We start from the raw sequence: 12,927 nt of genomic DNA on the forward strand, positions 1-12,927 counted from the left end.
TCCCCGACTGCCCGCTCCCCACTTCCCACTTTGCTTGGGCTACCCCAGATGGCTTCTCCGACATAAATCTTTGATGCAGTGTGACCAGTAAGCTCATGAAAAGATGCTTCACGCTATCAGTCACTAAGGAAATGCAAAAAGAACAACAGTGAGTGGTGAACTCAAAAAGACATAGCCACACCCCAACAACTGGAACATGTGAGTGTGACTTTATTTGGGAAAACAGTGACTGCAGGTGCTATTAAGTTAAGGACCTTGAGACGAGATCATCCTGGATTACCCGGTTGGTCCCTCAGTCCAATGACAAGCTTCCTTTTAGAGACAGAAGAGAAGAAAAAGGGAGTCGGAGGAGAAGCCAGGTGAAGATGGAGGCCAAGGTTTCAGGTCATTAAGCCTCAAGACAAAGAGCACCCAGTGCCGCCAGAGCTGGGGAGAAGCGAGGAAAGAGGCCTCCCTGGAGCCTGTGAAAGGAGGGGGGCCCGGCTGACACCTTCAGTTTGGACTCCAGCCTCCAGAATGCATTTCTGGTTTTCTAAGCCCCTAAATTCGTGGTAATTTGTAAGGCAGCCACAGAAAACCAACATACCATACAACCTAATTCCACTTCTTAATACATATCCAAGAGAAATGAAAATATATCCACACAAAAACATGTACACAAAGGTCCATGATGACATTATTCCTAATAGGCCCAAAGATAAAATCCAAATGCCCATCAACTGGCAGAACAGGGAAAATGTGAATGGTGTGAAGCTTCCTTAAAAAAACTAAATATAGAGCTACCATATGATCCTGCAATCCCACTCCTGTGAATATACCCAGAGAAAACCATAATCCAAAAGATACATGCACCCAATGTTCACAGCAGCACTGTCTACAATAGAGAAGCTCTACACAGTCAGCAAAAACGAGACTGGGAGCTGACTGCGGCTCCGATCACGAATTCCTTATTGCCACATTCAGACTTAGATTGAAGAAAGTAGGGAAAACCACCAGGCCATTCAGGTATGACCTAAATCAAATCCCTTACGATTATACAGTGGAAGTAACAAATTCAAGGGATTACATCTGATACACAGAGTCCCTGAAGAACTATGGACGGAGGTTCATGACACTGTACAGGAGGCGGTGGTCAAAACTATCCCCAAGAAAAAGAAATTAAAAAAGGCAAAATGGGTGTCTGAGGAGGCCTTACAAAGAGCTGTGAAAAGAGAAGTAAAAGGCAAAGGAGAAAAGGAAACATATATCCTTCTGAATGCAGAGTTTCAAAGAATAGCAAGGAGAGGTAAGATAGCTTTCCTAAGTGATCAATGCAAAGAAATAGAGGAAAGCAATAGGATGGAAAAGACTAGAGATCTCTTCAAGAAAATTAGAGGTACCAAGGGAACATTTCACACAAAGAAGAGCACAATAAAGCAGAGAAATGCTATGGACCTAACAGAAGCAGAAAATAATAAGAGGTGGCAAGAATACACGGAAGAACTATACAAAAAAGATCTTAATGACCCAGATAACCACGATGGTGTGATCATTCACCTAGAGCCAGACATCCTGGAGTGTGAAGTCAAGTGGGCCTTAGAAAGCATCACAGTGAACAAAGCTAGTGGAGGTGATGGAATTTCAGCTGAGCTATTTCAAATCCTAAAAGATGATGCTGTGAAAGTGCTGCACTCAATATACCAGCAAATTTGGAAAACTCAGCAGTGGTCAGAGGACTGAAAAAAGTCAGTTTTCATTCCAGTCCCAAAGAAAGGCCATGCCAGAGAATGCTCTAACTACAATTGTGTGCAAATGAGTACAAACACAACTGCCCTCGTCTCACACGCTAGCAAAGCCACGCTCAAAATTCTCCAGACAGGCTTCAGCAGCACATGAACCGAGAACTTCCAGACGTTCAAGCTGGATTTAGAAAAGGCAGAGGAACCACAGATCAAATTGCCAATATCTGTTGGAGCATAGAAATTTAGATCATAGCAAGAAATTCGGATCAAAGAAAGAGAATTCCAGATAAACATCTACTTCTGCTTCATTGACTACGCTAAAGCCTTTGACGATGCAGATCACAACAAACTGCGGAAAATTCTTCAAGAGATGGGAATACCAGACCACCTTACCTGCCTCCTGAGAAATCTGTATGCAGGTCAGGAAGCATCAGTTAGAACTGAACATGGAACAACGGACTGGTTCCAAACTGAGAAAGGAGTACGTCAAGGCTGTATATTGTCACCCTGCTTATTTAACTTATATACAGAGTACATCATGCAAAATGCTGAGCTGGATGAAGCACAAGCTGGAATCAAGATTGCTGGGAGAAATATCAATAACCTCAGATATGCAGATGACACCACCCTTATGGCAGAAAGCGAAGAGGAACTAGAGAGCCTCTTAATGACAGTGAAAGAGGAGAGTGAAAAAGCTGGCTTAAAACTCAACATTCAGAAAACGAAGATCATGGCAACCGGTCCCATCACTTCATGGCAAATAGATGGGGAGACAATGGAAACATTGAGAGACTTTATTTTTTTGGGCTCCAAAATCACTGCAGATGGTGACTGCAGGCATGAAATTAAAGGACCCTTGCTCCTTGGAAGAAAAGCTATGACCAATCTAGAAAGCATATTAAAAAGCAGAGACGTTACTTTGCTGACAAAGGTCCATTTAGCCAAAACTATGGATTTTCCAGTAATCATATATAGACATGAGAGTTGGACCATAAAGAAGGCCGAGTGCCAAAGAATTGATGCTTTTGAACTGTGGTGTTGGAGAAGACTCTTGAGAGTCCCTTGGAAAGCAAGGAAATCAAACCAGTCAATCCTAAAGGAAATCAGTCCTGAATATTCATTGGAAGGACTGATGTTGAAGCTGAAGCTCCAATACTTCGTCCACCTGATGCAAAGATCTGACTCACTAGAAAAGACCCTGATGCTGGGAAAGATTGAAGGCAGTTAAAGGCAGGAGGTGACGACAGAGGATGAGATGGTTGGATGGCATCACCGACTCAATGGACATGTGTTTGACAAAGTTCCAGAAGATGGCGAAGGACAGGGAAGCCTGGCGTGCTGCCGTCTATGGGGTCACAGAGTCAGACGTGACTGACTGAACAACAATAACAAAGGACATGAAGTAATCTGTCCATTGACCGGGGACTGGATAAAGACGTGGTACATCTACACAATGGAGTGTTTCTTAGTTATAAAAAAGCATTAATGCCACATAAATAATGCCATATAAAAAAGCACAGTGCCACATAGAAGGTGGCATTATGAAATAATGCCATTTCCAGCAACATGGATGGACCTAGAAATCATCATACTGAGTGAAGAAAGCCAGACAAAGAAAGAGAGATATTGGGTTGGCCATAAGTTCGTCTGAGTTCTTCTATAACGTATTCTGAAAAATTCAAATGAACTTTTTGGCCAGCTCAATATCATATGATATCACTTTTATGTGGAATCTAAAACACGACACAAGTGAACTTATTTACAAAACAGAAATAGACTCACAGACACAGAATACAAATTTATGTTTACCAGAGAGAAAAAGCAGGGAGGGATAAATTAAATGTTTGGGATTAAAAGATACACACCACTGTGTATAACATAGATAACCAACCGGGACCTACTGCGTAGCACAGGGGAGTATACTCAGTATCTTGTAATAACCTATAATGGAAGAGAATGTAAATGAATAATATACATATTTATATACAAAAATATACACATATAATTGAATCACTTTGCTGTACATTTGAAACTAATACAGCATTTTAAATCAATTATATGTCAATAAAAATTTAAAAAAATTTTTGAAAAGTGATATAACCATACAACAGAACATTATTTGCCCATAAAAAGGAATGAAGTACCTATTCATGCTACAAATTCAATGAGCCTGGGAAACATGCCGAATGAAAGAAGCCAGTTGCCAAAGACCACATGTTGTGTGATTCTATTTATGTGCAATGTTCAGAACAGGCAAATCTGTAACAATAGAATGTGGATCTGGCTGCTTAGGGCGGAGGTGGGGTGAGCAAAGGAATGAGAGTGAAGAGGGTTGGGAACAGGCAGTTAACTGTTCATTCATTGCAAACAACAATTATTTTAGATCCATTCTATCATCATCTAGGGGCTCCCCTGGTGGCTCGGTGGTAAAGAACCTGCCTGCCAATGCAGGAGATGTGGGTTCGATCCCTGGGTCGAGTATTTCCCCTGGAGAAAGAAATGGCTACCCACTCCGGTATTCTTGCCTGGAAAAATCCCGTGGACTCCTCCCGTGGAGGAGCTTGGTGGGCTACTGTTCATGGGGCCGCAAGAGTGGGACATGACTAAACAACCCCAGCATCTAGACAGCAAACCTAATAACCAGGAAATGCAAGTTCCAAAATGAATGGTTAACCTTGGTCTGTGATGCTGTGTTCTAAGAAATGTGTCCTCGCAGACTGAGGGGTAAAGTTCCTAATCACAGTTTTAAATCCTGACCCTTTTCCTAAGAGGAGGTACTCGGCCCCTAACAGCTTCCTCTACTGATCCCTTCTCTCTCCTCCCTCTTCAATGCGTAAGGACTCAAGGAAGCTGCATTGTCTGTTGGCCGGGGCCTTGCTTTCTGACAGTTTTACCATCTGTCAGTTTCCCCACTCTGAGAATGAGTCTAATATGATAGTTGGAATTCTGTCTTGAAATGATCCACTTTAAGACACAGTTTTGGGGGCTGGGAGAAATAAGGCATTTGGGATTACCATATACTCATCACTATATATGAAACAGATAATCAAAAAGACCTACTGTATAGCACAGGGAGCTGTACTCAATATTTTGTAATAACCTATATAGGAAAAGAATCTCAAAAGGAATGCACTATATCTAAATGCAGAGTCTTGTAGTGGGAGGGGACATCACACACAAGCCAGTCTCAGGGCCTGTGTGAGACACCCCACATCCATCGACCTCACTCCAACACGTGCCCAGAGGCTGGCCTGGCTCGGTCCCTCGACGAGCTGGAGTAGTTCTAACATCTTACTCAGTGTGACTTTGGGGGATCACAGTGGGGGTCACCGAGATTGTGGAGCAGGTTTAAACGGTCAGGTCCCTTTTAACGGTGGGTTAGGAGTCCTGTAGTCAACCAAGCCCTCCCTAGTTGGGATATCTCAATCAAAAAAGGGGACCCAGCAAGGCCGGGACCTCTGTGATGGACTGCTGTCCCCACAGCTGCAGCCAGTCTGCAGGGCAGCCTTCACCTGTCCCTTCTGTGGAGGTCGGTGGAGCTGCTGTCCCAGCTCTAGCTGGAGTCTCTGGCCACAATGACTGATTTGGGCCTGGCCATCTGACCCAAGCAGGTGGAATGGAAGCCTCGCTGGACCGTCCTAAGAAAGGGACATCTCTCCCGCTGGTGCTGTTGGCTGGAGCAGGAGGGCACTGGTTGGGAGGAAGGCAGCCTAGACTGAGTCTGTCTCATCACTGTGCTCTGGAGGCGAGTCTTTAACCTTACTGAATCACGGTTTTCTCATCTCTACAAAAAGAGTCACAATACAACCGCCACAAAGCTGGTGTAAGGACTAAACTGAAACACGTGAGACACGAGGCATAGTTTCTGGCCCTCGAGGACCCCTCAGAAACAGCACCAGTTTGGAAAGAGTATTGGGAGGTGCCTTTGGCAGAGGGAGGAAACCTGTCCACGGAAACTGATGCAACTTTAAGATTTCTCCTCCTAGAACTACTGCCTTCACTATGGAAAACAGTGTGGAAATTTCTTAAAAAACTGGAAATAGAACTGCCATATGACCCAGCAATACCACTTCTGGGCATACACACTGAGGAAACCAGATCTGAAAGAGACACGTGCACCCCAATGTTCATCGCAGCACTGTTTATAATAGCCAGGACATGGAAGCAACCTAGATGCCCATCAGCAGATGAATGGATAAGGAAGCTGTGGTACATATACACCATGGAATATTACTCAGCTGTTAAAAAGAATTCATTTGAATCAGTTCTAATGAGATGGATGAAACTGGAGCCCCTTATACAGAGTGAAGTAAGCCAGAAAGATAAAGAACATTACAGCATACTAACACATATATATGGAATTTAGAAAGATGGTAACGATAACCCTATATGCAAAACAGAAAAAGAGACACAGAAGTACAGAACAGACTTTTGAACTCTGTGGGAGAAGGTGAGGGTGGGATGTTTCGAAAGAACAGCATGTATATTATCTATGGTGAAACAGATCACCAGCCCAGGTGGATGCATGAGACAAGTGCTCGGGCCTGGTGCACTGGGAAGACCCAGAGGAATCGGGTGGAGAGGGAGGTGGGAGGGGGGATCGGGATGGGGAATACGTGTAAATCTATGGCTGCTTCATATCAATGTATGACAAAACCCACTGAAAAAATAAATAAATAAATAAAGGAGAAATTGGGGGGAAAAAAAAAAGAAAAAAAATAATAAATAAAAGGATTTGATGGGGTTAAAACTCAAAAAAAAAAAAAAAAAAAGAACTACTGCCTTTCCTGGTCAAATTTACATCTTCTGTTGATTATGCTGCTCTTTAGATGAATGAGTACCATAAATGAGAATATTCATGTCATTTCATTATTGTAATTATCCCACTATCTACACAGGGGTTGGGGAGGGAAGGGTTGGGAATTTGGGATTAGCAGATGCAAACTATTACACATAAAATGGATACACAACAAGGTCCTACTATAGAACACAAAGAACTATATGCAATATTCTGTGACAAACCATAATGGAAAAGAATATAAAAAAGAATGTATATATGTATGTACGGGGCTTCCCTGGTGGCTCAGATGATAAAGAATCCACCTGCAATGCAGGAGATCTGGATTTGATCCCTGGGTTGGGAAGATCCCCTGGAGAAGGAAATGGCTACCCATTCCAGTATTCTTGCCTGGAGAATCCCATGACCAGAGAAGCCTGGCGGGCTACAGTCCATGGGGTTGTAAAGAGCTGGACATGACTGAATGACTAAGCATGCACATATATAGGTATAACGGAAACACTCTCCTATATACTTAAAACTAACACAACATTGTTAATCAACTATACTTCAATGAAATTTTTTAATTAAAAAAAAAAAAGGACCTACCAATATCTGCTGGTGTTGTTTTTCTACTTGATAGCCTCCAAAATGTAGTATGCCAGGTTTTGCCTGTATGACCTTATTATTCAGAAGATTTGCAAAAACCTCTGTAAAAGCAATGCAGATAAGTATACCACGAGATGAGACAAAAAAATATTAAGCGAAAGAAGATCCTATCAACATGGACTCCCTTTAATTTAGGGTGTTTTATGCACATGAAAGTTTCAGACAGAGGATACAGCTGTCAACAATTAATGACTGTTCCACATGAACTGGACTGCTTCTCCCACTATTTTAACATTTTGCTTGGGAGATATTACCATCACGAGACAAATTCACATTTGTTTTTTATTATCTATTAAAATAACTTGCTCTGTACACATTGTGTAAAAGTCTTCATAATAAAACAAGCCTGTAAAGGACACACACTGTATAATACTGTGATTGTTATGTAATGAATGTCCACTTCAAAGAATGCAAACACCAAGTGTTTCATTTTATTGCTATGTATTTAACTGTTACTATTTGCTTTCCTCTGCACTGAATTATAGTGTGATACTGAGTAATCCTAAAGCTCTGAATAATTATCACTCTGGATGGTAATGTCTCAATTTGCTCTTGACATGTGAGTGTCTTTTTTTTTTTCCCCAAGTTTTGAGAACAAAGTGAGGACAGCTGGGCTCATAGAAGTGTCCAGGTCTACAAAACTCACCCCAGCTCCGCTGGGCTTCAAGCCCCTAGCTCTGCTGTGCTTCATGCCTGGCATTTGTTTATAATCTTCCATTGTTTCCATTTTGTAAAAATCAAGCCCAGGCCTGATTCTGACCAGCAAACTGCCTCCTCTGAAGTGAATGCACTGTCTAGTTTCTTACAGATGACAGCCTTTTCCCTTCGGCTGTACCCAGACCTCGTGAGTCACAGACACCCTGACCCCAGCCTCCACCCTCTGTGACTTTGTGTCCACTGAAGTGGGTGTGAAATGTTTGCTGTTTTTGTTCCTCCAGCGACGAGCTGACTATTGTCAGCTTTGGGCCAAACTGAAGGGCTAGACTAGGGTAAGGATGGTGTCTCAGGGGGTTGTCTGGTAAATTTTTAAGTATTTTTTTAAAATTTATTTTTATTTATTTGGCTGTGCCAGGGCTTAGTTGCAGCATGTGGGATCTAGCTCCTTGACCAGGGATCAAACCTGGGTTACCTGCACTGAGAGCTTTGAGTCTTAGCAACTGGACCACCAGGGAAGTCCAATTTTTAAGTATTAAAATGAACATTACTTGGTAATGTTTTTTAATGCTGAGAGTTTTGGTTTTAGGGCCACAATACAGATGTAAAATGGGCATTGCCCTGTTAATACCCAGAAATAGTCAAGTATACTGATTTGCATTCAACGTGCTCTAAAGTAACGACAGAGCCACACCAAATGCTGCATGCCCCTCGTTTGCGATGGGCCTTGGATGGTGAGCAGGAAACAAGCTGGCTGAGACACAGAGATCTGGACGCCGGGTGGCTACAGCTGAGCACCAACCCACCACTCAGCTGAGTCACCCCGGTGGATTCATCTGAGCTTTTGGAGTCTCAGCTTCCCCAGGAGTAAAATGGAAATAGACAGGATTGTGATGTTAAGGTGGATTCAGTGAGAATATAGGCAAAATGATTAGCCTTCTACACAAAAGCTATAGGATTTACCAGGCTTTCCAGGCTAAGGATGTGCACAGAAAAAGGCAAGAAGGTGTAAACGCAAGTGGCCTTGAAAGAACAGGAGTAACAGGTGTGGCTGGAAGTGGGGGACGGGAGGGGTGAGAATGGACAGTTTCAGATCCAGGCAAAGGGGGCCAAATGACAAGCAAAGGAACCGAAACTTTATTCTTTACACAAGAGGATCCCCTGAGAACATTCAAACAGGGTGGGGATAGGAGCCAGCCTGGATTCTAGAACAGAAAATGCTGGGGGGTGAAGGGTGGATGGGAGGAGAGCTAGGACTACAGTAGTCCTGGTGACCTTCTGAGGACAAAGTATGGCCATAGAGCAAAGACACTTGAGGAAGTGGAAGAAACAGAACTTGGCGATTAATTTTCGCCACAAAAGTCTACCAGTTAAGCGAATGGATCTAAATAGAACCATTGTTCATAATAATAAAAACTATTACAAGCCTGTAAAACAATATAGATAAATCAGCACCCAAAATTCCATTATGCTTTCTGGACTTTGGATCCTCTGGGAAGACCTGAGTTATAAAGCAAACCTGTTTTCTAACCACTTACTTGACTCTAGGAGATGATTGGGTACTTCTTTTGGTCTCTTGGGTTCCTCCACTAGGTTCCTTAAAAGGAGGGGCGACACATTTTGAAATGGTTCTTCAGCATTCTTTACTTCTCTGCTGGGGGTTTTCACCGCTGCCATTTTATCATGAAAAATGGAGTCTTCTTTTTAAAGCCAAAGGTCATTTCCTGGGAAGAAAGCAGTAGTAGTATAATCATCCACAGAAAACCACACACCATTGACAAATGTACCTCTTGCCACTGTGTGGTCTACTGTGGCTCAGGTCTTCCCCACCTCTCATCTCACTCCCGGCCACTCTGTGCCCACACAGGTTGTCCTGTTCATCTTGCGTCACACATCAACCCCAATGCCATGTTGTAACCGAAAGTCGGGTCCAGCTGTTCACTATTCAAAAGCCAATAAAGAGGCAAGGCTGGTGGAAAGGAAAGTTTGCTTTATTTTGGATGCCAGCAAGCACGGGGTGCCAGACTTCTGTCGAAAGGATGACTTACCACCCCCCACAACTTGACAACCAATGGACAAGACAAAGGAAGGGGGCTACAGACAGAAACAGCACAGTCAGCTCTAATAGTCATCTTGAAATTGGTCATGCAGTGATCTGACCAGTGTCATCCTGATTGGTGTAAGTAACAGTCAATCTTCAGTTCTAGTCGACTTGTTCCCTTTCTTTGAGGCCACTTCTCTGGAGGTGGCAGCTTATGTCATAGTCATGTACGGATGTGAAAGTTGAACCATAAAGAAGGCTGAGCCCTGAAGAACCGATGCTTTCAAATTGTCTGGAGAAGACTCTTGAGAGTCCCTTGGACAGCAAAGAGATCAAACCAATGAATCCTGAAGGAAATCAAGCCTGAATATTCATTGGAAGGACTGATGTTGAAGCTGAAACTCCAATACTTTGGCCACCTGATGCAAAGAGCTGACTCATTGGAAAAGATTCTGATGCTGGGAAAGATTGAGGGCAGGAAGAGAAGGGGGTGATAGAGGATGAGATGGTTGGATGGTGTCATCGACTCAATAGATAGGAGTTTGAGCAAATTCTGGGAGACGGTGAAGGACAGGGGAGCCTGGTGTGCTGCAGTCCATGGGGTCACAAAGAGCTGGACATGACTGAGCAACTGAACAATGAATGTCATAGCTACAGTCCGGTCGTCATAGAGCTAACTTCTTCCACCCGGTGGTGATTTCAGTCTCTCTATCACAACTCCGAGGATATGGCTCAGATTACCTATAGCCCTCGAGAAGGAACTAAAGGTCCTTGACTTTGCTTACGGACTAAACTCTTATTATCTTGTCCTATTTAACTGCTCTCCTCTACTTTTGCGTTTTCTCATTTCTCTGATTGGACTTATTCTTTGGCTAAGTTTTCCCAGAGACAAAAGGCAGGCTGAGGACATGGAAGGAAGGATACAGGGTCCTGCTCTGTTTCAGCGTCACAGCTCAAAACTCTGCTGTGGTCCTTAATTCTCCTTAAAAGCTTTTCTCAAAATGTAGTCCTGATGCTTTCTGAGGCTCTCGTGGCCAGTGAAGTTTGCAAAATGTTGAAGTCAGCAGTTAAACAGGACTGGTTTTTTTTTTCAAATTTGCTTGTGCTGGGTCTTCATTGTGGCTTGAAGCCTTCTCCAGTTACTGCATCTGGGCTTGGTTGCCCTGTAGCATGTGGGGTCTTAGCTCCCTGATAAGAGATCAAACCCAAATCCCCTGCATTGGAAAGCAGACTCTTAAGCCCTGGACCACCAGGGAAGTCCCAAACCGGACTCTTCTTTATAAGATCTCTCCGAATCAGTTTCTTAGATGAATGTGACCATGAAACCCTTTAACACTGGGAGATACTGGCATAATGAGTCATCTTCCTGGGCCCCTCTGTGGGGAGAGGATGTGGAAAGCCACAGACCTCCTCCCCCGCCACTGGGCGCCTTCCTAGGAGCTCTGTTCTAGGACACAGGGTCCCAGCTCATGTCACACCTTTTGGCAGACTTGCCTTGGGAGTCTGATCCTGCCCTTCGACGTTCTTTAGCAATTGCTGTCTTTACTGCTCCTCTAGTGTTAATCACTTATTGCCTTGTGATGACACTTTACAAATCCCACATGTCCCTATGTTCCAGAGCTAAGTTTCTAAACTTGGGGGCTGCTCTGTGAAGCCCCTGAAATTGGAGGTAAAATCATATGTGGATTTTTATGTGCCTTTTTGTGTGTTTGAGAAGACTCATAGTTTTAGATTCCTTAAAGACTACAACATCAAGCAAAATACACTGACCATACCGAAGAAATGCTTAATAATCACTTTCTGAAACGAGTTTCTCCTTTCCCCTCACGGCCCAACCCCCTTCACTTGCACGGCTGAGGGTGCCCACTCCTCAGAACAGCCTCCATCTCGCCCGCCAACCCTTCCTTCAGCCTTCCTTCCTCCAGCCTTCCTTCCCCTCCAACCGTTCAACATCTACCCCGGTTCACTCTCCAGCCCTCTTCCTTCAACTTCCCTGCCTCTACTTCAGGGCGGCACATAGCCAAACGGTTGTCACCCGACTCCTATCCCAGGTCACTCACCTCCAAGGTGAACTGTCCCCCTTCGCCCCTGCTCCCCACCCCCTCCCCAGGTAACCTTGGTTTTGGGCCCCAAGCTCTGCGGAACAGTCCCTTCCACCCCTGCCAAACGCCGGCTCCCCTCAGCGCCCCTTTTTTACTCCAGCCCCTGCCCGGAGCACGGTCTACCCCTGACCCGGGCGCCACCCCCATCCTCATTTCACCCCTTGGGCCCTACCTCCCCTCCGCCCCCGCCCAGGTTGACTTGCAGCTGGACACCCTCCGGGGGTTCAATTCGCTCCCTGCCCCGCTCCGCCCCGCCCCGCCCCAGCCTTAGGTCCCAGGCCGCTCACCCCCGAGCGGCTTCCCCGGGCGGGAATCCGCGGGCGCAGCCACCTTCCCCGAGCGTCGCCATGACGACGCGGACGCTCCCGGGGTCGCGGCCGGACGCGACCAAACTCCCTGGGACGGGGGGGGACCCGGGCAGAGGTCTGAAAGTGGTGGGTCAGTTCTGGGGACTCAGAGCAGCCTCTGGAGTCTGAGTAAGAGCAGCGAGAGCGACTTATAGCGTGCGAATTCCCAGGGAACTCCCAAACGGAGACACAAACATCTGGGTACCTTGAGAGGAGTCGGTGGCCGAAGGGGTGGCGCTTACCACGCTCACTGGGTGGAGCTTCCCCGAGGGCCATTCAATCCTGGATTCCGTACTGTGATACAGTTCATTTTGCACTTAATATGAAGATGAGTTTCAAATTTCAAACGTATACAAAGCCGAGCAGAAGAGTATGGTGAATCTTCAACACCAACCCACAACAATTATCAACTTATCTCTACCTTTCCTCTACTCCCTGTATTTTTTTTTTTTTGAAGGAAACCCCAGACATTATAACGTCATCCTAGACACCAATCCCAGTATCAGTCACAAATATTTCAGAATGTACCTCCAAAAGATAAGGAGCCCTTTGAAAAATATAACCGCAACCAGTACCTAAAACATTACGTAATTTCTTAGCAACTTCAAATACTTGG

The 12,927-nt window shown here is 44.7% G+C and overlaps 1 protein-coding gene across 2 annotated transcripts in view; it reads right to left on the bottom strand.

Annotated features, from left to right (window-relative positions):
- CFAP221 (cilia and flagella associated protein 221) overlaps positions 1-12,428 on the bottom strand; it is a 120,364-nt gene extending 107,936 nt beyond the window's left edge. Inside the window, exons 1-3 of one of the 2 annotated variants that reach the window (XM_043488336.1) lie at positions 12,252-12,424; positions 9,360-9,545; positions 7,108-7,208 (exon numbers count right to left, since the gene is read on the bottom strand). In XM_043488336.1, coding sequence (XP_043344271.1) covers positions 7,108-7,208; positions 9,360-9,498 — 240 coding nt within the window. In that variant the 5' untranslated portion in view covers positions 9,499-9,545; positions 12,252-12,424. Of the gene's footprint in view, positions 1-7,107; positions 7,209-9,359; positions 9,546-12,251 lie in introns of both variants that reach the window. The other variant, XM_043488337.1, reaches the window with a different exon arrangement.
- Between the last annotated feature and the right edge of the window lie 499 nt (positions 12,429-12,927).

The sequence above is a fragment of the Cervus canadensis genome, chromosome 15, assembly GCF_019320065.1.
Source record: "Cervus canadensis isolate Bull #8, Minnesota chromosome 15, ASM1932006v1, whole genome shotgun sequence".
Classification (NCBI taxonomy): Eukaryota; Metazoa; Chordata; class Mammalia; order Artiodactyla; family Cervidae; genus Cervus; species Cervus canadensis.